The following is a 23,711-nucleotide window of genomic DNA, read 5'->3' on the forward strand; positions in this document are numbered from 1 at the left end:
AAGAGAATCCCAAATAATGCACCCAGAGCATGTATCTAGAGATCTAAGCACAAACGTATCTAGAGAGACGAAAAGTCAACAAGATTCTTTACCTCCAATTAAAAATCCTATAAGCAGCCCAACTCGCCGATGGAAGTGAGACACCCTATATCCGCGTGCCTCTGCACCTGACCTGGCTCTGGCCTACTTATCGCCAGGCACTGAATAGTCGTCGTGCGGCCAGGGAAGCCTCCAGCAGATTTGGGAAAACACTTCAAATATTTATCATTCTTACGCGGAGCCACTGTTGATAGGTGGAAGGAATGAGGATATTCAGGAGTAGTATCCTTGCATGAGACCGACGTGCAAATCCTCACCCAGCTTGGGTTGGGGGTCACCAACCGCCTCCCAGGGCTCTCCCAGGCAGTCCCATTGGTTCAGCCCGCAAACGCTTCGGGGCGTCCACTGGACCGGGACTCAGCCACCGCCAATGCTCCATTTCAGGCCTCCGACCGCTCAAGCCAAAGGTGGGCGCTACCTGCCCGGGCTCTCGCGCCCTAAATCTTCCTGGGGACAGGCGGACGGCGACTCTTATCCCGAAAGGATGTTGCATGCTAACTACCAGGCCTTGGTAGAATGCAGTCCGCGAAACAAACGCACTGCCCCAGCAGCAAGAGACCCGCTAGGATCCAGAAAGGAACCTTCCGCCGGGCTGAGGTCCCCGCCCGTGAAGACGGAAGTGGTAAGACTGACGTGTCCTGGGCTGCTCTCCTGAACGCCAGGAGGACTCCCCACCAGGCACGGGCGACCCCAGCTTCCTAGGATCCCCGGAGCTGGACCCGCGCCTCTGAAGACAACATAACTCCTTGGGGAGCACTTGACAGAGCCAGGTGCGGTATTCAGCGTGGTGTAGCCGCAGTCTTCACGATCAGGCGCAGCCGCGGACAACCCCCTGGAGGTCGGTCATCAGGTCCTCTCCAACCCTGCTGCTCCCGCGCCGCCCAGGGGGAGACCCCGGCAGGAGCCCAAGGGCAGCTACGGGGCCGCAGAGCCCGCTGGCGCCGCCTTGGGCAGCCCTTCCCCCGTGGTGAGGACCCCAGAACTGTGGCGGGAAGGGACCCGAGCTGCGAGGCCGCGCGGCGTTGCCATGGAAACAGGCTAGCGCGCGCAATAGAGGCTCCCGGCGGGCGGCGGGAGGGATGAACCCCTGGTTGGGAGGACTAGAGAGGAGGCCAAGCCCGGTCTTTGGGGTAGAGAGATATGGTGTGGTGTGGGGGTCGGGAGGCCAAAATGGGCGTCCATTCGAGGGACCTAACCGGGGGCGTCATGAGTTGACCCGTAGTTTCTGTAACCGTAGGATTCCCCCAAACAGGTTCTGCTACCTTAAGGATGACAGTTCTAGGACAACCTCGAAGTTGGAGCTGCCAGTGGTTGCCAATCCTGATACTGCTACTGGGCACCGGAGGTGGGCCAGGGGTAGAAGGTGTGACACACTACAAGGCTGGAGACCCTGTCATTCTATATGTCAACAAAGTGGGACCTTACCATAACCCTCAGGAAACTTACCACTACTATCAGCTTCCAGTCTGCTGCCCTGAGAAGATTCGTCACAAAAGCCTTAGCCTGGGTGAAGTGCTGGATGGGGACCGAATGGCAGAGTCTTTGTATGAGATCCGCTTTCGTGAGAATGTGGAGAAAAGAATTCTCTGCCACATGCAACTCAGTTCTGCACAGGTTAGCCTCTACATTGGTCATTACGTAGCCCAGGAGTTATTCCCAGGGACCAACAGTGCCTCACATTTATGGTTCAAGTGTACATTTATGAATATTATCTGACTTGATTCTAACTACAACTCTGTGGGGCAGACAGGGCAAATGATAGTATTCTAATTCAGTTGACTAAGAAGTACTTATTTGCTCAGAAGTGACTTCTTAAAGATTGGCTAATGAATTGCAAAGCTGATATTACTAGAGCCCAGAGCTCTTTGCTCCTACTTTCTCTGTCGATAATAAGGTCCCAACTATTATTCCTGGGTAGTTCTTTCCTTCCATACCTACCCCTTAGCTCTTTCTTGATTGGCTCCTTTACTCTACCCTAGTCTTCCAGTCATGGTTTTTCTTTCGCAAATTCTGGCACTTCTTCTTAGTCTACTCCAGTCTTACACCTTGCCTCTTAAAAAAAAAAAAAAAGCCTTAACCCTGTCAAAATAGTATCTGTATCTGCTAGGGTGTGTGTGCACAACATACTTGAGTCTAACTCAGTCTCTACAGGGTTTTGTCCCCCAAGAGACATTTGGCAACATCTATAGACATTTTTTATTGTTACAACTGGGAAGTACTACTAGCATTTTGTGAATAGAGACCAGGGATGCTGCCCACCTCCCAGCCCTCCCAACAGCAAAGAACTACCCAGCACAAAATATAGGTAGTGCTGAGGCTGAGAAACCCTGCTGTAATCCCAGGCCTGGGAAGACCTTGTGTGATTGTCTCCTAACTTGCTCTTTATAGGTGGAGCAGCTGCGCCAGGCCATTGAGGAACTGTATTACTTTGAATTTGTGGTAGATGATTTGCCAATCCGTGGTTTTGTGGGATACATGGAGGAGAGTGGCTTCCTGCCACACAGCCACAAGATAGGACTCTGGACCCATTTGGACTTCCACCTAGAATTCCATGGTGATCGAATTATATTTGCCAATGTTTCAGTGCGAGATGTGAAGCCCCACAGCTTGGATGGGTTACGATCTGATGAGTTCCTAGGTCTTACTCACACTTACAGTGTGCGCTGGTCTGAGACTTCAGTGGAACGACGGAGTGACAGGCGCCGTGGTGATGATGGTGGTTTCTTTCCCCGAACATTGGAAATCCATTGGTTGTCCATCATCAACTCCATGGTGCTTGTGTTTTTACTGGTGGGTTTTGTGGCTGTCATTCTAATGCGTGTGCTTCGGAATGATCTGGCTCGATACAACCTGGATGAGGAGACCACCTCTGGAGGTTCTGGTGATGACTTTGACCAGGGTGACAACGGCTGGAAAATTATCCATACAGATGTCTTCCGCTTCCCTCCATACCGTGGTCTGCTCTGTGCAGTGCTTGGTGTGGGTGCCCAGTTCCTGGCCCTTGGCACTGGTGAGGTGATAAGAATTAATGCGGGATTTATCTCAAGGGATAGGTAATTTATTAGACTAGGTCTTTGGATCTTCTGTTCAAGGTGAAGGGCAGACCTAAGGGTTAAGGTGGCTCTAGTGAGGATGTGTATTTTATTGCTGGCTTTCTGGACAACTGAATTTGGGGAAGATAGTTTTGCTGGCAGTCGTGGGTCTGGGAGAAGGGTTGTGATTCCTTTGAAACTGCAAGAGGAACTGAAGAGTAAGACCTAACATAGGCTTTCCACTACCACCCTGTAGGCATTATTGTCATGGCACTTCTGGGCATGTTCAACGTGCACCGTCATGGAGCTATTAACTCAGCAGCCATCTTGTTGTATGCCCTGACCTGCTGCATCTCTGGTTACGTGTCCAGCCACTTCTACCGGCAGATTGGAGGCGAGCGCTGGGTGTGGAACATCATTCTCACCACCAGTCTCTTTTCTGGTGAGGACTTCCCCTTCCCTAGTGGGTCTGCCTGAACTTGGGAACTAAGAACACATCTTGGAACCTGGAAAAGTCAGAGTGAAGCTTTAAAGGAAAGAATATGGGGGTGGAGAGAATTAGGAAACTATCAAAAAGAATCTATTTCTTTTGAATAAAAGTTAAGTCCTTAAAAAGTCCTAAGCAATATAGTAAGCACTTGATGTCTTCAGCTCATTTAATCCTCACAATGTGTGTGAAGTAGGTAATGTTGTCCCCATTGTAGATGAGGAAACTGAACTTCATTCAGCTAGTTAGGTAATTTAGCCAAGATTATATCCAAAAGTAGAAAATCAGGTTTCAGATGCAGGCAATCTGAATCTCAAGCCTGTGTTCTCAACCATTATACTTAAATAACACTCGAGTTTACTTTTTGATACTTCTTTTTATTTTGGAAGTATGGTCCCTCTAGCCTTTCAAACAAGATTGCCCTTTCAAAGGCAACAGATATGTGCAATCTGAACCCTTCCTCTTCCCAATTTTGTGTCTGACTTATATCCCACCTCATTTTTATTTTTTTAGTTGTAGATGGACAGAATGCCTTGTGGTGCTAAGGATGGAACCCAGTGCCTCACACATGCTAGGCAAGCACTTTGCCATTGAGCTACAGACCAAGCCCCCCATCACGTTTTTATTTGAAGTAGGACTTTCTGAAAACAGGGCCTTAATCCAAAGGAATATCTCATGCTAGAAATTACCAGTATTACGGCAAGACAGGCCCCTGAAGGCAGGTGGATTTGTGTCAGTCTCAGATTTTGATGAAGCAATTACCTTGATCCTTGATGACACTGGGTAGGGGGAGAGTGTTGAAAATATAAGGAATAAAGAACAGTGAGCACTAGGGATGTGGCTCAGTGGTAGAATACTTGCTCAGTACACACTAGGCCCTGGGTATAAACCCCAGCACTCAAAAACAAAAACAAAACAATAGGATATAAAAGGGTGGAGGTAAAGGCAGTCAGCTCTGTACAGATATCCAGGAAAATAGGTGGGCTGTCAAGAGTGGCAGGCTGGTTCACTCTTCTCCCCTTTAGGTGCAGTTTGAGTGGGTGCCCCCAGGGACATAGCTCCTAGTGCTCACCCTCCTCTGGGGCCCATCCCTGCAGTGCCTTTCTTCTTGACCTGGAGTGTGGTGAACTCGGTACATTGGGCCAATGGCTCAACACAGGCCCTACCAGCCACCACCATCCTACTGCTTCTGACGGTCTGGCTGCTGGTAGGCTTTCCTCTCACTGTCATCGGAGGCATCTTCGGGAAGAACAATGCTAGCTCCTTTGATGCACCTTGTCGTACCAAGAACATCGCCCGAGAGATCCCACCTCAGCCCTGGTATAAGTCTACTCTCATCCACATGACTGTTGGAGGCTTCCTGCCCTTCAGGTATTCTATCTTTATTCCATAGTCATCACTCTGTTCTTGACTTCAATTTTTCCTTTCCCTACCAACTCCCTACCATAACTCAATGATAATCCCTTGTTCAGCTGTACCACTACAAACTCATTAAATAGTTCCTCCTATCCCCAAGCACAGCTGAACTTCAGTCAGTTCAGATGTCTCATTTGTAACACTCTCTTATTTAATAAATTGAATGAGTAATCAAATGGGCTTTAAGCCCCACGTGCTGCTAGTGTTTACAAGCATCATGTGGGATTTAGAGCCCATTTGATTACTCATTCAATTTGCTGGATATCTCTTTGTTCCTGACAGATGATGCAGTAGAAAATAAAACAGACAAGATCCCTCCTTTTGGGGCTGGGGATATAGCTCAGTTGGTAAAGTGCTTGCCTTACATGCACAAGGCCCTGGGTTTGATCCCCAGCACCAAAAACAAAACAAAACAAAACAAAAAACCCTCTGCTTTCAATCTCTCAAGAGAAGATGTTCTTGAATTAAGAGCTGCTAATCAGGGCTGAGGCTGTAGCTCAGTGGCAAAGCACTTGCCTAGCATGTGTGAGGCACTGGGTCTGATCCTTAGCACCACATAAAAATAAATAAATAAAAATAAAGGCACTCTGTCAATCTACGATTACAAAAAAAGAAAAAAGAAAAAAAACAGCTAATCAGCCAGGCATGGTGGTGCATGACTGTAATCCCAGTGGCTCAAGAGGCTGAGACAGGAGGATCTTGAGTTCAAAGCCAGGCTCAACAATGGAGAAGCACTAAACAACTGAGTGAGACCCTGTCTCTAAATAAAATATAAAATAGAGCTGGGGATGTGGCTCAGTAGTCAAGTGCCCTTCAGTTCAATCCCCAGCAGCTAATCATAGGCAAAAGAATACCCACAATCAAGTGTGGTGACACGTGCCTGTAATCCCAGTTACTCAAGGAGGCCAAGGCAGGTGGATTACATGTTCTAGGGCAGCCTCAGCAACTTAGTGAGATCCGGTCTCAAAAAATAGATAGGGCTGGGGATATAGCTCAGTGGTAAAGCACCCCTGTGTTCAATCCCCAGTATCGAAAACAAAGAAAAAAATCTGGGGAAGAGTAGAATGGACTCACTTTTCAGTGATCCAGCAACATGGGAGGGTGTGAGCTGAGTTTTGGCTTAGCCATGGTGTTCTGCATAGCCTTAAATTATGTATATTGTTCCTTCTCTTCACAGTGCCATCTCTGTGGAGCTGTACTACATCTTTGCCACAGTATGGGGTCGAGAACAGTATACCCTATATGGCATCCTCTTCTTTGTCTTCGCCATCCTGTTGAGTGTGGGGGCTTGCATCTCAATTGCACTCACCTACTTCCAGTTGTCTGGGGAGGACTACCGCTGGTGGTGGCGCTCTGTGTTGAGTGTTGGCTCCACTGGCCTCTTCATCTTTCTCTACTCGGTTTTCTACTATGCTCGCCGCTCCAATATGTCAGGGCCAGTACAGACAGTAGAGTTCTTTGGCTACTCCTTACTCACTGGTTATGTCTTCTTCCTCATGCTGGGCACTATCTCCTTTTTTTCTTCCCTAAAGTTCATCCGTTATATATATGTTAACCTCAAGATGGACTGAGTTCTGAGTAGCAGAACTATGGCTCTTTTCTCCCTTCCTTCATGCCCCACTGATCTCTCCTGCCAGCTTCTCTTCTGAGTGAGTGAGTGAATTGTGTGATGGCATCATTGCCTTCCCCTTTGCTCTTTGGGCCTTTCTTCCCAAGAGAGAGCCTGGAAATTATAAATCTCTATTATATAAGGAGTATATATTTGAACTTTTCAAGTTGCCTTTAGTTTTGATCCTGATTTCTTTTTACAATTATCAAAATAAAATTTATTAAGAAAAATGAACCTGTATTTGGAGATTTTGGTCTGGCTATGGAAGCTCGAGGCCTGCCATTAGGGGCGCGGTCCCTGGGAAAGCCGAGTCCGCCTCTCAGGCACGAAACTCTTCAACCGAGTGTGGGAACTCTCGGCTGGGGGAACCTATGTAGCCAGGGCCCTGTTTCCGCGACCCAGCCCGCACTCCGTCTAACGGAAGCCACGGAGCGGGAGCTCTTAGTGGGAAAGAGTTTAATCACCCTGGCGACCGAAGGGGCGCGGAACAACGCCCTTTCCGCCGGAAGTGTGTGTCAGAGCCTCCACGTGCAGTCCCTCCCCCATCCCGGCCGCGTAGCGGCGGCTCCGCTGCTGCCATGGAGCCCGTCGGCCTGGAGCAGATATTGAGAGAGCTGCTGCTGCCCGACACCGAACGCATCCGCCGGGTACAGGACAGGCGGGGCAGGGCCAGGGCCAGGGGGAGGCTGTGGGAAAGGCCCGACTGTGACCCCCCCCAGTCTCCCTGTAGGCCACCGAGCAGCTCCAGATCGCTCTTCGGGACCCCGCCACCTTGCCCGCACTCTGCGACCTGCTGGCCTCCGCGGCCGACCCCCAGGTAAGGAAGGCCCTTGCCCCTATCCGCCGAGCTTTCCCCGTCAAGCCCCACCTCCCACCCCCTGCGGTCCGCTCAACATCTTCCTGTCCCTACCCTCACATGCCTGCCTCCTGGTCCTAGATCCGCCAGTTCGCGGCTGTGCTGATCCGCAGACGACTAAGCACCCGCTGGCGACGCCTGGCGACCGAGCAACGCGAGAGGTGGGCTGGGCCTGGGGCGGGGTAGGGCGGGGCCAGGCTAGGCTGAGGCAGTTCTTGGGCAGAATGAGTACAAACACCTACCACTTGTGTTCCAGCTTCAAGTCCCAGATCCTGACGGTCCTGCAGAGAGAGACAGAGTAAGTGCCTACTGCCTTCTCTTTGGATCCCAGTTGACTCCAGGCTGAGACCCTCTCTAGCTTTCTGCCTTCTCTTTCAGCTCCAGGATGGGACTTGGGGGGGCAGAGCCTTCAATCTACATCGCGGACAGAGTAGGGATTCCAAAGTTGTGTTAAAGACTAAAGTTCTTGAGAATGGGTGATGATGATCTGTCAAACTAGAGTCAGAAGAATGAGACTGATATTCAGGCTGGTTGAGGCTGAATTCTCCAGATCACTCCTTTCCCCTAGTGCTGCTGAGCTACTTCTGAGCTGATCTCTCATGCATCCCAACTTGGCAGTGACCTATGCCCACACCTGAAAGTTTCTTGGCCACCCCATTGAGGCTGGTCCACTGTGCACAGGGGATGGTATTGAAGGATAATTGCTGGGGGGAATCTCCTTTTGCAGACACTGTGTGAGCCTCAGCCTGGCCCAGCTCTCAGCCACCATTTTTCGAAAGGAAGGCCTGGAGGCCTGGCCTCAGCTCATGCAGCTTCTTCATCACAGTACTCACAGCCCCCACAGCCCTGAGAGAGAGGTACCATCAAACTTTTGGCAGGAGGGAGGAACCAAGAAACTGGATAAACCATGTAAGCTTTTCCCTTCCATTCCCTTCTCCTGGACAGATGGGGCTTTTGCTGTTGAGTGTGGTAGTGACTTCTCAGCCAGAAGCTTTCCAGCCCCACCACCAGGAGCTTCTTGGACTTCTGAATGAGACTCTTGGTGAGGTGGGCTCTCCGGGGCTACTCTTCTACTCCCTGCGCACTCTGACCACCATGGCCCCCTACCTCCGCACTGATGATGTGGTGAGATGTGGGCCCTCATTTCCCCCAGCTCTATATCCTGGGGCCTTCAGCTCCTTACCCTGTGGGTCTCAGACGTGTTTCGGCTTCTTATCCTCTTTGTTCTTCCTAACAGCTGTGGGGGTTGTGGGGGTGGCTGGGCCTGGCTGGTATGCCTGGGCCCCTTCTCAGAGTACAGGATATGAGGAAGCTACCAGCCTCTGGGGCCTGAGATTATGCTGCATCATGCTCTCTGTGATTTAGCTCATCCTGTGTCCCCCAGCCTCTTGCAAGATCATTGGTGCCCAAGCTCATCATGGCCGTGAAGACTCTGATTCCTATAGATGAGGTAAGGGTAGGTGGGAGGGGAGCTCCTTCTTTTGGAAGAAAGTACAAGAATATCCAGCCTATTCCCCTGAAGAGGAGGAACATGGTAACCCAATGACTGGTCTGTCTGACAGGTTAAGGCCTGTGAGGCCCTGGAAGCTCTAGATGAACTGCTGGAATCAGAGGTGCCCATCATCACTCCCCACCTCTCTGAGGTCCTCACATTCTGCTTGGAGGTGAGCCTGAGGTGGGCATGACCCTTGCTGCTTGATTTTCTAGGAGTATCATTGCTTGTCTCTGATTTTTGTTAGTCTCTGGGCAGGTGGCAGGAAATATGGCCCTGGGTGATGCGATACGTGTACGTATTCTCTGCTGCCTCACTTTCTTGGTCAAAGTTAAGAGCAAGGTAAGTGCCCTCTGATATCTATCACCCCACCTCCACTTATACCTTTATTCTCATTGTTGGGGCTTTGTGTTCATCTCAGGGCATCTAAAGTACCCTGGTTCAAGCCCTGACCCAGACTTACCCCAGCTCCTGCCTAAGAGATTAGGAATCTCCTGTTGGGTCCCTTGTGACCTGGAAGACTGGAATTTTTAATGTGAGTCCATCCTGGGAGCTGATTCTCAGGGATAGTACTCCCTTCTTCCTCTCAAGGCCTTACTGAAGAATCGTCTCCTGCCTCCCTTACTGCACACCCTTTTCCCCATTATGGCTGCTGAGCCCCCTCTGGGCCAGTTGGATCCTGAGGACCAAGATTCTGAAGAGGAAGAGTTGGAGACTGGGCTAGTGGGGGAGACTCCCAAGCATTTTGCCGTACAGGTAGGATGTGGGAACAGGGCATGGACAAGGTGTTAACTGGCTATGGGAGGTTGAACAGGCAGAGGTGGAGTCAACAAAGCCTCCTTGACCTTTTGCAGGTTGTGGACATGCTGGCCCTACACCTTCCACCTGAGAAGCTCTGTCCCCAATTGGTTAGTGTAACTCTTAACTTTCTAATGTCCCTGTCCCCAGACATCCCTCATCTCCTGAGGTCAAGGATATTTGGGCCCTGGTAGGTGTCATGGGCCTGTTGCAACAGGAGTAGGCAGGCTCTTGCAAGGGTTTCAGTAGAGTGCCATATGTTCCCTTAGATGCCCATGCTGGAAGAGGCATTGCGAAGTGAGAGTCCTTACCAGCGTAAGGCTGGTCTCCTGGTGTTGGCTGTGCTGTCTGACGGAGCTGGTGACTACATCAGGCAGAGGTATCCATTAAATTCCTGTCCTAGTTTGAGGGTGGGCCATGGGGAGGAATGCTACACATCCCATGGTAGTTCTAGATTATATGTTTCAGCATATTTTTTAGGGAAAAAAAAAAAAAACTTTAGTGCTAGGGATTTCATCCAGGGGTGCTTTGCAACTGAGCTATGTCCCTATCTCTTCCCCCCCCCCTTTTTTTTGAGACAAGTTCTAAGTTGCTGAGACTGGCCTTGAACTCCTGCCTCAGCCTCCCAAATAGCTAAGGTTACAGGCATGTGCCCTATACTTGGCTTGGGTTTAATTATTGAAAGCATTAATTTGCTATAGCATTTCCCCCCACTCTCAAAGATATCCTGGATTAGAAGATTAATGAAATGGTATCCCAGCTCTAGTGACCAGTGGATGGTACCCAAAATCAAATGACAGAGAAAGCTTTAGTTTTTGTAGGATAAATAAAGATAACAGGCCAGCTTAGGTTTTCCACCCCTCAGACTGTGTCTGTGTCTTTTCTTGCCCCATCCAGACTGCTATCCCCACTGCTGCAGATTGTGTGTAAGGGCCTGGAGGACCCTTCTCAGGTTGTGCGTAATGCTGCACTGTTTGCCCTGGGCCAGTTCTCAGAGAACCTACAGGTCAGCAAGGTTAAATGTGGACAGCTGCCACTTGGGAGTCCCCCACACAGGCCAGAGACCACTTTCCCCTCAGCTTTTGTCTCTTCAAGCCTCCTTGCTGCCCTTGGCCCTGAAGGGTGTGCTCTACAGGTGAACCTGACTTGGACCTGCTTGCTCCTTCCCCCAGCCCCATATCAGCAGCTATTCAGGGGAGGTGATGCCACTGCTCCTCGCTTACCTGAAGTCTGTGCCTCCAGGGCACACGCACCACCTAGCCAAGGCCTGCTACGCCTTAGAGAACTTCGTGGAGAACCTAGGTAGTGATGGCAATGGGGTGTGCAGGAGAGGGAGATGAAGCTGCAGCTTTGGCTAGAGGGGCAGGGTGTGCATTTTTCTGATCGCCGCTGTAGTGGGGAAAGGGCAGGGCATGGAATGGCCACAAGGGTCAGCCCAGAGGGAGGTAGATTTGCAGAAGTTTGGAGAAAGGCACTGTGCCCTTTCTTATAGGACCCAAAGTTCAGCCTTATCTTCCGGAACTTATGGAGTGTATGCTGCAGCCTCTGAGTAATCCCAGCAGCCCCCGGGCCAAGGAGCTGGCTGTGAGCGCCATGGGAGCCATTGGTGAGGAGGAAGGCAGGAGGAAGGCACAGGGTTCACCCAAAGACCTTGTAGCAGAAGGTCCCCACCCTTGTTCCACCTTTGATTCTGGCCTCCATTCTACAGCCACAGCTGCTCAGGCCTCCCTGCTGCCCTACTTCCCCACCATCATGGAACATCTTCGGGAATTTCTGTTGATGGGCCATGAAGACCTTCAGCCTGTGCAGATCCAGAGCCTGGGTGAGTAAGGGCCCCCTAGGCAGGGTTTCCAGTGCCAGGGAAAGGCCAGTGCTCACCTGATGTTCACGGACATTGCCCTCAGGGTAGTGCAGGCATCTTCCTTCTCAAAGGTGTTCTCTCCACTCTGTACCTAGGAGTAGGGTGGAATTTCTGAATTCCTCCCAGCTACACCTTGGTCTCCCAGCCCACTTGCACATCCTAGTGCCAACAAGCCCTTATCCCCATAGAGACACTTGCGGTACTGGCACGAGCAGTGGGGGAGCCCATGAGGCCCCTGGCTGAGGAATGCTGTCAGCTGGGGCTGGGCCTATGCGACCAGGTAGACGACCCTGACTTGCGCCGCTGCACGTGAGTGACCCCTCATCCTGCCCCTTTCCCTCTTGCCCACCCACTGGATCCACAGAGCCCACCCCAGACTCCAGTCCTCTGGTTTTGGACCACAGGCAGGTTTCCCTAGGCTCTCCCATCCTGCCTGGCTACAGTGGCAGCACCATACAGCTTCTGTCTCTCTCTACCAGTTACAGCCTATTTGCAGCCTTATCAGGTCTAATGGGTGAGGGCCTGGCACCCCATCTGTCGAAAATCACCACACTCATGCTGTTGTCACTGCGTTCCACTGAGGGCATTGTGGTAAGCGAAGGGTGGGTGGGCTGGGCCAGTTAGGTAAGGCTAGCCCTATGATGTGATTTAGGCCCAAGTGAGCCAAAGTTCTTGCTATGCATCCTCTATCCAGCCTCAGTGTGAAGGAAGCAGCCCTTTCCTTCTGTTTGATGATGAGAGTGATGGGGAGGAAGAGGAAGAGCTCATGGATGAGGACGTGGAGGAAGAGGATGACTCGGAGATCTCAGGGTACAGAGAGGTGTTTCTGCTCAGAGGAATCCAGATTTTGATTTTGAACAAAGGCTAGTGCCAGACGTGCTCCTTCTGGTATCTTATCACCCCTGCCTTCCCACCTTCATCTAGGTATAGTGTGGAGAATGCCTTCTTTGATGAGAAGGAGGATACCTGTGCTGCCCTGGGGGAGATTTCTGTGAACACCAGGTAAGCATCAGTCCTTCCCTGGCACTGGGAACACCTTCTGGGAGCCCTTTCCCCACAGTCATGTGTCTCTACAGTGTGGCTTTCCTTCCATATATGGAGAGTGCCTTTGAAGAAGTATTCAAACTGCGGGAGGTGAGTTGCCTATTGAATGGAATGGGTGAGGTGCTTAGGCTGAGGCTGTGCTCTCCCCACATAGCGTATGCATGAACCTCTCCTCTTCATTCCAGTGTCCTCATCTGAATGTGCGGAAGGCAGCCTATGAGGCTCTGGGTCAATTCTGCTGTGCACTGCACAAGGCCTGTCAAAGCTGTCCCTCAGAACCCAACAATGCTGGTGAGAAGGGGAGACCAAGCCAGACTGGGTGCTCTGGGTAAGGAGCAGGGCCTGATTGAGGTTTCAGCCAATAATGTTCTCAGCTCTGCAGGCTGCTCTGGCCCGGGTGGTGCCATCCTACATTCAGACAGTGAATGGGGAAAGAGAACGTCAGGTGGTAATGGCTGTGCTGGAGGCCCTGACAGGGGTGCTGCGCAGTTGTGGAACCCTCACACTGCAACACCCTGGGCGCCTTGCTGAGCTCTGTAGCATGCTCAAGGCTGTGTTGCAGAGGAAGGTGAGTAGGGCAGGGGGCTGTGGGAAGAGGAGGTGCCAGGCCCCAGAGGAGTGGATAATGAGAGATTATAAGTTCAGTTCTTTGTGCCCATGTGAAAAGGTACAGGAGAACCCAGACTCAGCTGAGCTATTTCTCCCCACAGACAGCCTGTCAGGACACTGATGAGGAAGAGGAAGAGGAGGATGATCAGGTGAGAGCTACAAATGAAAACAGGTTAAGGCAGTCCAGGTAGTCTCCACAGGGTCAGGAATAGACAGTGTATTCATTTTGACCTGGGGGAGCCAGGGCCAATAAAAGATTAGTAGTGGCAAGAATGATGTAACCGTGATTTCACTAAGGTAGTCAAGTTCAGGGGAGAGCAGTGTGACTGCGGCAGGCTTGGAGCAATAGATGCGGGGCAAGAGGGCCAGAGTTGCACAAAAGCTAGCCTGGAAATTTGGGAAGTCCCATCAACCAAGGCCAAGCCTGGAGCCACCTGCTGCCAGTGGCAGAACTGAGTGGAAAAGTGTGAACAGGCCCAGAGCTGGCCCTGGTGCTCCAGCCCGTAACCTGGCTCCATAGGCTGAATACGACGCCATGTTGCTAGAGCATGCTGGAGAGGCCATCCCTGCCCTGGCCGCCGCAGCTGGGGGAGACAACTTTGCTCCTTTCTTTGCTGGCTTCTTGCCATTATTGCTGTGTAAGACGGTGAGTGCTCCATCCTCGGGCTTCAAACCCTGGTCCACCCATGTGCTCCCCAACTGTGTCCCTAGTCCCAGGCTGATTTATACTCCTCTGTCCTCCTCCCCAACAGAAGCAGGGCTGTACAGTGGCAGAAAAGTCCTTTGCAGTGGGGACACTGGCAGAATCCATTCAGGGTCTGGGTGCTGCCTCAGCTCAGTTTGTGTCTCGGCTGCTTCCTGTGCTATTGAGCACTGCCCGGGAAGCAGACCCTGAGGTGCGGAGCAATTCCATTTTTGGACTGGGAGTACTGGCAGAGCATGGGGGCCGCCCTGCTCAGGAGTATCCTTAGCTTGTAGGTGATTAGAAGGGTGGGGTTGGGAGAGTGTCCCGAGGGATCAGGGAACAACAAGGCCTACCTGTGTGCGTGCACCTATTCCTTGACTGTGGACCAGCCACTTCCCCAAGCTGCTGGGCCTCCTTTTGCCTCTTCTGGCACGGGAGCGACATGATCGTGTCCGTGACAACATCTGTGGGGCCCTTGCCCGTCTGCTAATGGCCAGTCCGACAAAGAAACCAGAGCCACAGGTGAGGGAGGGGGACATCAAACAGGGTCTGGAAGCCAAGGGTGGCAGAGGGGCAGGACAAATAGGCCTAAGGCATCTTTGTGTCCAGGTGTTGGCTGCCCTGTTGCACGCCCTGCCACTGAGGGAAGACTTGGAGGAGTGGGTCACCATGGGGCACCTCTTCAGCTTCCTGTACCAGAACAGTCCTGACCAGGTAACCTCAATGCTGGCAGCACCCATGAGGGAGCATAATGCTCCAGTCTCAGTGATAGACCGGTGATAAGTGCAGCGAGTGGGAGGCGAGTTCCAGCTGTTCTTATGCTCTACTTTCACATTTTCTTAATTGTCCATAAGGATTGACAAGCCATCTTGTAGTAGGAGAAAAGAAGCTTCCTCTATTTCCCTTAGCTCCATTTCTACCCTCTGGGCTGAGCTAGTAGTTTAAAATTTTCCTGGACTTGGAACCATGGGTACCTCTGAGCCACCTCACTGTCATTTCAATCAGAATAGCTCTGCTTTCTGAAAGAGATTTTGTCTGTACCAAGAAGCTATGTGGATTTGTGTTCCAATGTTCTTTTTTTTTTTTTTTTTTTTTAAGTTATAGTTGGACTCAATATCTTTATTTTTAGGTGGTATTGAGGATCAAACTCAGGTCCTCACATGTGCTAGGTGAGTGCTCTACCACTGAGCCACAACCTCAGCACCCTCCCACACCTTTTTTTTGATACTAAGAATTGAATCCAGAGGTACTTGACCACTGAGCCATATCCCCAGCCTTTTTTTTTTTTTTTTTTTTTTTTTAGAGACAGGGCCTTGCTAATTTCTGAGGCTGGCTTTGAACAATCCTCCTGCCTCAGCCTCTGAGCTGCTAGGATTACAGGCATGTACCCCCTGTGCCCAGCTGTTCCAGTGTTCTTGTGTTACCTTTGTCTAAAAGTCTTTTATACTTGAGGCTATGACTTTAGTCATTCTTGGTCATACATCTCCATCCCTTCCAAAAAAAAAGTTATTACCACATTTTCTTACTCTGTTCACAGTTGTTTTGGATGCCTGTGAATCAAATAGCCATGACAGGAGACTGCCTCTTTCCCAACCACCTACCTCCTTAAGTCCTGAGGGCCCATAGGAGCTACTGTCCCTGAGTCAACCACTCTTTTTCCACAGGTTGTAGATGTGGCTCCTGAACTCTTGCGCATCTGCAGCCTCATTCTGGCTGACAACAAGATACCACCAGGTAAGGGTGGCAGTCTTGGATGGGGAATGGAGAAGACCAGAGTAGCAGGGTTCAACCGGTGTGGGGCAGTAAATATTTAGGAGTGCAGTCCCCCATCAGGACCTCTCCCTCTGCACTCCACCCAGACACCAAGGCTGCACTGCTGCTGCTCCTGACATTCCTGGCCAAACAACATACGGACAGTTTCCACACGGCACTGGGCTCACTGCCTGCTGACAAGGCTCAGGAGCTCCAAGCCGTGCTGGGCCTCACCTAGAATGCAAACCACAGCTGGGCCAGAGAGCAGAGTCTGCCCAGGCCCTAAGACCACCTCTGACCCCAGTTCCTGCTCATGCCTTACCAAAGATTTTTGGGCCTCATCCACTGGAGTCAACCCTGCTTGCTGCCTTACAGGGGTGTTCCTGGGACTGCATCTGTTACAGGTTGAGTCATAACATCATACAATAAAAAAGGCAGTTTGTTTTCTGCTTGGATAATAGCTCTGAGAGCTGGAAGGCTTGAGATACTTATACAGAAACGAGGCAGGCAAGGCCCAGTGAGGCAGGGCATTGTTTATTGAAGGCTTATAAATGGGTTCTACCCTTAGTGAAATCTGGGTCCTGCATGAATCAGAAGGCGCCCGTATGGCTTCTCTTGTTCCACAAGAAGGATCTGCTGTGCTGAGAGCACTGGTCAAGAGAAGAGAAGATGATGGCAGGTCACAAAGAGTATCTGTAGTGGCCGCTGGCCTGTGTGTCTGATATACTTGCACTAACCCAGGAGTAGGTAGAAGACCCGGGAGGCTATCCGGCGGGGGCTGAGAGGTGACACCAGGCTATTGAAGTCTGGCTCCCTGTTGGCCTGTAGCTCCAATGCCACTGCCCTGTAAGAATCAAGAATTGTTAGCTGAGACCCTAGCCCATGTCCATCCCCATTGAGGTACCCCATCCCTGGTATACCTGTGCACTGCCTCCAGTGAGAGCAGCTCAGGCTCTGGGGGCAGTTCCAAAGGTATCTCCATGGGCACCTCTGGGAGCTCGGGCACTACTGGCAATGCAGGGGGCTCTGGCTGCTCTGCCTCAGTCCAGGCCCTAGGAGAATATGGGAGTCAGAGCAGGGAAGGTGGTGGCCATGACAATGGTGTCAGCACAGCCATCCTAGCTGACCCCCTCTGGCCCAGGCTCACATAGCCTGGTTGCTTACCACCGTTCTTCTGGCAGGGCAAGGCTGATGCGGGACTTTTCCTCTTCTGCTGCTTCTAGGGAGAGTTCTATTGTGGGGAGAAAAGGTGCTAAGAGTGTTGGGTTTGAGCCTCAGCACCACCAAAAAAAAAAGTCCATCCTGTATGAATAGACACCAGAGCCATATGGATTTGTGAAAAGCACCTAGGCAGGAGAACTGAAGAGAATCTGTTTCCTTGTGTAACACTCTCTGCCTGATGGAAACAACTTCAGCAATTGGGGCACTAGTCTCTTAAAACATTGCTTAGTGTAAGATCTCTGCTGTCTCCTCTTCAGGTGCTTACCTGAAGATAGCATGAGGGGACCACTGGGCTCCTGGGCCTCCCTTAGGACCTGCAGGTGGAAGAATAAGAACTGAGACCCAAGCATCTGGATTCAGGCTTCTGATAGAAGGCACTGGTTCAGTGCACCTGCACTGTTGAATTGCAGCAGAAGGCAGCCTGCAAGGGCTCAGGCAAAGCAGAGCTTTGGAACTTTAAAGGAAGTGGTGTGGGTGCACTTACCTCGATCTCACTCAGTGTTTCAACCCTTCTTCTTTCCTCTGCTGCTGCCTCCCTTTCAGCCTCCTCTTCAGCTTCCAGGGTTGGCCTTCGCCTGAGCACTTTTGGGGGTACCTGGGCACAGCGGGTCCAGAAAGCTAGTAGTTCTGGGGGTAGCCAGCCAGCTGAGGATAAGGGGACTGGGTTTGAGTTATAAGAAACACTAAGAGTGAGGAATATTGCTTCTAAAGATCCCAGTGCCCAACTGTTGCCATTCTTACAGAGAGTTGGAGTTCGGAACAGTTCTGCTGGGCTTGCGATGGTCCTCTCTGGAGGTTGCACCATTGGCTGTATGGTGGGGGAAGACCAGAAGCCCCTTATGTGCCTCTTCAGTGCCACTTCACCTCTGCTACATATTGTGCCTCGGCCTCTTGACTTCCCTCTACTTTCCTCATTTCTAAAAGGACTTTTTAACCAGAAGTGCATGGAGACTTGAGTGCATGTGCAAATCCACATGCACTTTCTAAGGAACCAAGTAGGTTTTCTTTGGATTCCCAGAGCTCCCCCTGATGAGTTTAAAAGGCCCAGCCTGACCTGTGTCCCTCTTTTCCCTGGGCTGCACTCACACATTCCCAGCAGTGGGCCCTGGTTTGCAGCTGTTCCTGGAATTTCTCCCGTGAGATCTGTGTCTCCTTGTCCCAGAACAGTAACTGGCGTCGGCGTCTGCGAGTAGGTGGGCTCCCAGGAGGTGGGGGCCTCCTCTGCTGAGTGGAAGGGGAGATGGGTACACAACACTACAACACTCCTTTTCTTGTCATCTTGATGGGCTGCTAATGGCTTCATACTCTGCCTGGGGCAGGATCTTGGGCAAGGCTTCTGTACACTTGTGCAGCACATATCTTACATGAGGGTACCCATTTGGGAAGTAAAGCCACACAATGGGGTATGGAAAGGGTCATCTTTTACTAATCACAAAAGTCCCAAGTAACCTAACAATGGTGCAGGACAAAGAGAGGGAGGTGGCTTATAAAGGACACTGCTCACCTCTGGGCTGGGTGGGGCCGGCAGGCGCAGCTCCTGTGGAGGGGTCACCTCTGCAACAATACCCAAGATCCTGGCTCTGTCCCACAAGCCCCTTCACTCTCTATGGTCAAGAAGCTATGTCCCACCCCACCCTCCAGTGGGTTGGGATACAGGACCTTTATTTGCAACCTATGGAGGTCTTCCCAGAAAAGCCCAGGGGCATGGTGGATACTCACCAGTGATCAGGGGCCCAGGCTCCCAGCCTGTCAGCTTAAGTTCCTCAGGTCCTGGGACCTGGCCTGGAAGTGGCTCTCCTATCCCTTCTACCCTTAAGGGAAATAGGCAAGTGGGTTTAGAACATCCTTCTTAGCACTGACCCCTTACCTGGTACAGGGATTCCTGCCCTTACTGTGCAGGAGCTGGAGGCGAAAGCACGGAAACTACAGTGTCACCCTCCATGGCACGGGGTTCTTCCTTGGATTCTGCAGAGAGATCAGAGCTCAGAGGGCAGGAAAGAAATGGGAGCACTGCCAAGCCCCAGACTGCTGGTGCTAGGGTTCTGACCATCCAGAGCCAGACTAGCCCTCCGCTTCCTAGGCCTGCCTTCCTGGGATGCATCTAACAAGATAGCTTCATCCTCCTCTGCAATCAGCAGGTCCAAGTCTCGGCGGCTGACCTCCGGGAGATCCTGTTCACCCTGTCAAAAGAGGAAAAGTTTAGGAAGGGACTCAGTCCCAATTCTGAAAAAGGCAAGTGGATCGAGAAGAGTGGATCTAAGAAGCATGCTACAAGCCCAGGCAGAGAGAAACAGATGCAAGGGGCTGAAGCCCCATGTGCTAGGGGATTACTCACCTCGATCTGCAGCATACGTATGGGCTCTGCCTCCTGGAGGGTGATGGCTTCAGGAGATAGCACAGTAACCAAGATCCTGTCTGGAGTGGGAGGGAAGTCACACACCAGCCCCTCTGCCTGTTTTCAAGTTCCCATACTATTTCTCGGTTCAGTGGTGATCAAAAACATGGACTACAGAGCTGAGTTAAATTAGATTCTAGTCAGAACCAGTCCAGTCAACTGGCCTGACCCTGTCTGCATTGCTTTTTTGTTGTTACCAGGGATTGAACTCAGGGGCACTCGACCCCTGAGCCACATCCCCAGCCCTATTTTGTATTTTATTTAGAGACAGGGTCTCACTGAGTTGCTTAATGCCTTGCTTTGGCTGAGGCTGGCTTTGAACTTGCGACCTTCCTGCCCCAGCTTTCCAAGCTGCTGGGATTACAGGCGTGCCCAGCCCCATAGGACTCTTGTGAGACAGTGATAAGTTTCACACATAAAGTGCTCCTCAGAGGGCCTGTCTATTAAAAGAAGCTCAAAGATAGCTATTTCTTCAGCTCTTGGACCTTCCTATGCCTCTCACCAGGAAGATTCTCTGCTGACCTGGCTTCCTGGGCTCTGTAGAGACTTCAGGAGGGGTCTTCTCACCAACTCTCTCTGGAGTTGCAGCCTCTAAAAGATGTCGAATCTTTGGAGAGGAAATAGAGCAAAAGATATGGTTCAGCCTCAATCCTCTGCTTTCCCACTTTCACAGTATTCAATGGTCAGCAGTTGGTAATCTCCCTTTATACCTAATTATTTGGCAGCAGGTCCCAGGGATGGAATCTAGAGCCTCCTCCATGCTAAGCAAATGCTCAGTTACTGAGCTACACCCCTAATTCTTGTGGCATCGATATTAGCTTGCAATAAATACACTCACCATCTGCTCTCCTTTCCTCCTCTTCCTGCCCTCACCCCCAAATTATCAAGCCTTTGTCAGTTTGTGCATGAAGCCCTGCATCCTTATGTCAACTGTTGTGGGGGACACAGGTAAACAGCAAAGATTCTTGATTTTGAGCAGATGGTCTCGTGTGGAGACATGTTTCTACATGACCCCAACAAGAGTTGATGCAAAGGATAAAACAAGCCAGGTGCAGTGGCACATGTACCTGTAATCCCATGGCTCAAAAGGCTGAGGCAGGAGGATCACAAGTTCAAAGCTAGTCTCAGCAACTTAGTGAGGCCCTATGCAATTCAGTAAGACCCTGTCTCAAATAAGAAAGGCTGGGGGTATAGCTCAGTGGTTAAGCATTGCTGAGTTCAATCTTTGGTATATATATATTAAAAAAAAGCATTTGAGCTTGGTCTGTATATGTAGAAACTGACTAGTAGAGAATGAAGAGTGACCATTATAGGCTAGGGACACACTTTTTTTAGATAGGCAAAGAAGTGAATGTTGCATCTTTGGGACATGGACTAAATTGATGTTTGGGAGCCAAGGATACCTCAGGGGCAGCTGAGAGAAAAGTAGGAAGGTCGCTATCTCAGAACTGGGTATGCAGAGTTCCAAATGCTTGTACTGTTTGCAGCCTGGAACCAGGGAACAGGGTGACATTATCTAAGCTGTGGGAGTGTTGAGAATGGATGAAAGAGGACTGGGGTAAGGAACACCAGTGCACAGATGATGAGGAACTGGATTAGAGCCTTGGCAGTGGGAACAGTGTGGAAATGAGTGGGGACAGAGCTATCTCCAGCAAGGAGATCATCCTAGCAGGTTGGCCCTGAGGAGGCAAATACAGGGGGCTCTGCCTATATGGACTTACCATGTTAGCGCCCTCCCCATCTCTTCTGGGGAAGAGCTATGGCAGGCTTTTTCCTGAACCCCAGTTTTAGACAACAGTGATACAGCTCCCCTTCTGTTCTGTCAAACTTATGACTTTGAGGTGTTCTAGAATAACCTCTACCTGAGGGATATCGAAGGGGCTAGGAAGTCTGGGATCCACAGACATCATCCCAAAAAAGGGGTCTGGAGCATCTTCTAGGGTCTCCATCAAGGTCAGGTGGTTGGGAAGCAGCAGACTGGGTCTGGGAGAGAATGTGGGCTTGTCAAGGATGGATGTTGAGATAGGCTGAGGCCAAGAAGAAGATAGGTGCTCCACCCAGTCTGCCGTGATCCCAGTTCCCATGGAACACTCACAGGTCAGCCTCCACCATATCAATGCGGATCTGCAGTTGGGCACGGTGCAGGCGCTCCAGGATGTGCTGGATATCCTCTGTGGGCAGGAAGGACAAAGTAAAGAGCCAGCTTAGCAGAGGGCAGCTCTGCCGCATCTCTAGGGTTCCCAGCCTTACCAATGAGGTACTGGCATTGCTGAGAGTAGACTCGGATCACACCTATCTGGAGCTGCGCGGAGAGATAGAGGGAGAAACGCGGCCGCGGCAGGCCCGGCATCGGGGGTTGCACTCGCACCAGCACGTAATTGAGGATTTCCTCGCTGGGGGAACAATATACCCTAATCATCTATGCACCCGGCACCCGCCCCGCAGCCTTGTCCGCCTTTTCTGGGCCTTACCAGGTCTTCACTACGTTCACCTTAAGGTACTCACGCTTCACCAACCGGCTGCCGCGCGTAGCTGCCAGCCTGGAGCGGGTGGGAAGGTGAGTATGAGAGGAAGCCGTTAGTCTGGGATCCCCGGTTACCTCTCCCGGCATTCCCACCAGTCTGGCCCTCACCAGATAGTGGCAAAGCAGCCAGTGTGGCGCTGAAGCACGTTGGGATAGTAGAACATCGTCCCTCTGGGGTTTCACCCTCGGTTCCACCACTTCCCAATTAGGATCTCAATCGGGATACTTTAGGGCACAAGATTCCAGCACAACAGAGAAAAGTAAGGATTTAGACAAGTGGCACGGTGGGGTGGACCCAGAAAACTAAATTAATGAAGCGATCAACAGCTGCTTGTTGAACAATTAAGGGGGTAACAGCAGATTCGCAGAGTTGGAACGCCTCTCTCCGCCGCACCTAAGTGGGTTCGCACCTAAGTGGGTTCGCACCTAAGTAGGTTAGTCAAACTTACTGAAGCCTTCGGGGTTGGTTTCCAGATTGGGGATGCGGAGCTCCGAGGGGAAGGCCCCGCGCTGGGAGACAGAGCAGGTCCCCAGGGAGCACAGCGTCCTCTATAGCAGGCCTTCACCTCGGTCTCACACTCGGTTGGGTCGCTCTCCCGTGGTACTAGGTCTGGCCGCAGGGAGCGCGCTCTGAGGCTTTGCTCCAAGCTCCTGGTTGGGAGGGCGGTGCCAGGACAGCCAATGGGGAGCTGGCGTCTGAGGGGAGCGCTTGTTCCTGGCACCAAGCAGCCTGCCAGGGTTCCAGGCCATAGGGTCATCGAGACAAGACAGTGAACCAATCCGAAGAACCCTGAAGGCCGTTTGGGCATTGTGAAGTGTCCTGGCCAATGGGCTCTCATTCTCGCCTGTAGTAACAAGGACTTCTCTGAGGAGCTTCTCTGGCCAATGAGCGGGAAGCAAACCAGCCTCTAGCTGGCGCCAGGTCTGGTAACAAAGTGTCTCAATTGGTAGGCAAGGTGGGGTCACTTCGGGGGCAACTACCCTACCTGCTTGGGTTGCCAAGGCTTAAGGACGCCTGACCCGTGCATAGACCCTGCCCTTTCTTCCAAATTCCAAGTCCAATTTTGTGTCCAACTAGGGCCTATGCTATGCTAGGGAGGTACAGTGAGGTGGCCTTAGAGGTCCAAGAGTAATAAGTCCATCTCACAGGAAATAGCAAGGATCATTTCCTAAAGTTGAACAACTTAGGTTGGGGGCATGCCTCATTTGGTCTTTTTGAGTTGTGAACATTCTTTTGGCTGAAATGGGCTTCAGAGCTTTGTTGAATGCAGTGCATATTTTTCGGTCTATAAAAGCTATTTGGCTCAAACAATTATTTGTTAACACGAAATGGTATGGGCAGGCGTTTTGGCACATGCCTGTAGTCCTATGCATGTACTTAGGAAGGCGAGGCAGAGGATGGAAAGGTTGAAGTCAGCCTGGGCAACTTAATATTCTGTCTCAAAAATAAAAGGGCCTGGGGATGTCCTTTAGGGGTAGAGTGCTTGCATAGCATGAGGCCCTGGGTTCCATTGCCAGCAAACACCTCCCACTACACAATTAGGTAGTATGGTTGTAGTTGTAAATACCCCTTGCTGCTCCTGAGCCTATGACCTTTGCACAGTCATTTATTTGAATCTTTCTTGAATCGATTCTTGGCAGACTCTGGTATAAGACTTTTAGTTCTTGTTGCAGCTGAGTTGACCCTACCTTTTTATAGTCCCCTTCAATTGGGGAACTCTTGAGATTGGGATCTTGTTTTTGTAGGGATTATCAGGCATCCAGAGCAGTGAGTGTTTGTCACATAATTGTGCAGTTGCCCTATATTTACAATCAGAATGTCAATGCTGAA

General features: G+C 51.1%; 3 protein-coding genes across 16 annotated transcripts; 2 read left to right on the forward strand and 1 right to left on the reverse strand.

The window, feature by feature from the left end:
- Positions 1-801: 801 nt before the first annotated feature.
- TM9SF1 (transmembrane 9 superfamily member 1) lies at positions 802-6,873 on the forward strand. 4 transcript variants are annotated; one of them, XM_081289046.1, is made up of 6 exons: positions 802-937; positions 1,352-1,713; positions 2,488-3,109; positions 3,388-3,573; positions 4,716-4,989; positions 6,212-6,873. In XM_081289046.1, the coding sequence occupies exons 2-6, from the start codon at positions 1,369-1,371 to the stop codon at positions 6,603-6,605; spliced, it is 1,821 nt and encodes a 606-aa protein (XP_081145172.1). In that variant the 5' UTR covers positions 802-937; positions 1,352-1,368; the 3' UTR covers positions 6,606-6,873. The 4 variants fall into 4 exon arrangements, with proteins under 4 accessions (XP_081145172.1, XP_081145170.1, XP_081145171.1 ...); XM_081289044.1 differs by lacking the exon at positions 802-937 and adding an exon at positions 946-1,066; XM_081289045.1 differs by lacking the exon at positions 802-937 and adding an exon at positions 953-1,066 and having other exon boundaries at positions 1,337-1,713.
- A 144-nt stretch (positions 6,874-7,017) lies between these two features.
- On the forward strand, positions 7,018-17,352 carry IPO4 (importin 4). 2 transcript variants are annotated; one of them, XM_081289032.1, is made up of 30 exons: positions 7,018-7,290; positions 7,374-7,460; positions 7,581-7,660; positions 7,756-7,797; positions 8,227-8,356; positions 8,445-8,624; positions 8,884-8,949; positions 9,062-9,163; positions 9,250-9,333; positions 9,583-9,747; positions 9,846-9,899; positions 10,059-10,168; positions 10,687-10,795; positions 10,962-11,091; positions 11,282-11,395; positions 11,498-11,611; positions 11,839-11,959; positions 12,130-12,241; positions 12,345-12,460; positions 12,575-12,652; positions 12,727-12,784; positions 12,880-12,985; positions 13,069-13,262; positions 13,405-13,452; positions 13,824-13,949; positions 14,056-14,264; positions 14,378-14,510; positions 14,598-14,702; positions 15,653-15,722; positions 17,219-17,352. In XM_081289032.1, the coding sequence occupies exons 1-30, from the start codon at positions 7,222-7,224 to the stop codon at positions 17,239-17,241; spliced, it is 3,135 nt and encodes a 1,044-aa protein (XP_081145158.1). In that variant the 5' UTR covers positions 7,018-7,221; the 3' UTR covers positions 17,242-17,352. The 2 variants fall into 2 exon arrangements, with proteins under 2 accessions (XP_081145158.1, XP_081145157.1); XM_081289031.1 differs by lacking the exon at positions 17,219-17,352 and adding an exon at positions 15,848-16,133.
- Positions 16,245-22,898, reverse strand: REC8 (REC8 meiotic recombination protein). Of its 10 annotated transcripts, none has more exons than XM_081289038.1 (20): positions 22,330-22,890; positions 21,989-22,105; positions 21,828-21,896; positions 21,607-21,749; positions 21,452-21,527; positions 21,219-21,339; positions 19,879-19,963; positions 19,297-19,376; positions 19,009-19,141; positions 18,854-18,926; positions 18,681-18,772; positions 18,466-18,515; positions 18,048-18,185; positions 17,703-17,769; positions 17,446-17,621; positions 17,227-17,275; positions 16,905-16,971; positions 16,661-16,792; positions 16,478-16,584; positions 16,245-16,390 (listed from the first exon to the last, which is right to left on the reverse strand). In XM_081289038.1, exons 2-20 carry the CDS (start codon positions 22,042-22,044, stop codon positions 16,305-16,307), a joined length of 1,800 nt encoding a protein of 599 aa, XP_081145164.1. In that variant the 5' UTR covers positions 22,045-22,105; positions 22,330-22,890; the 3' UTR covers positions 16,245-16,304. The 10 variants fall into 10 exon arrangements, with proteins under 10 accessions (XP_081145164.1, XP_081145165.1, XP_081145166.1 ...); XM_081289039.1 differs by having other exon boundaries at positions 17,446-17,606; positions 22,330-22,882; XM_081289040.1 differs by having other exon boundaries at positions 17,446-17,606; positions 18,048-18,182; positions 22,330-22,879.
- Positions 22,899-23,711: the final 813 nt, after the last annotated feature.

This window comes from Spermophilus citellus (genome assembly GCF_964194105.1).
Source record: "Spermophilus citellus genome assembly, chromosome: 4".
Taxonomy (NCBI): domain Eukaryota; kingdom Metazoa; phylum Chordata; class Mammalia; order Rodentia; family Sciuridae; genus Spermophilus; species Spermophilus citellus.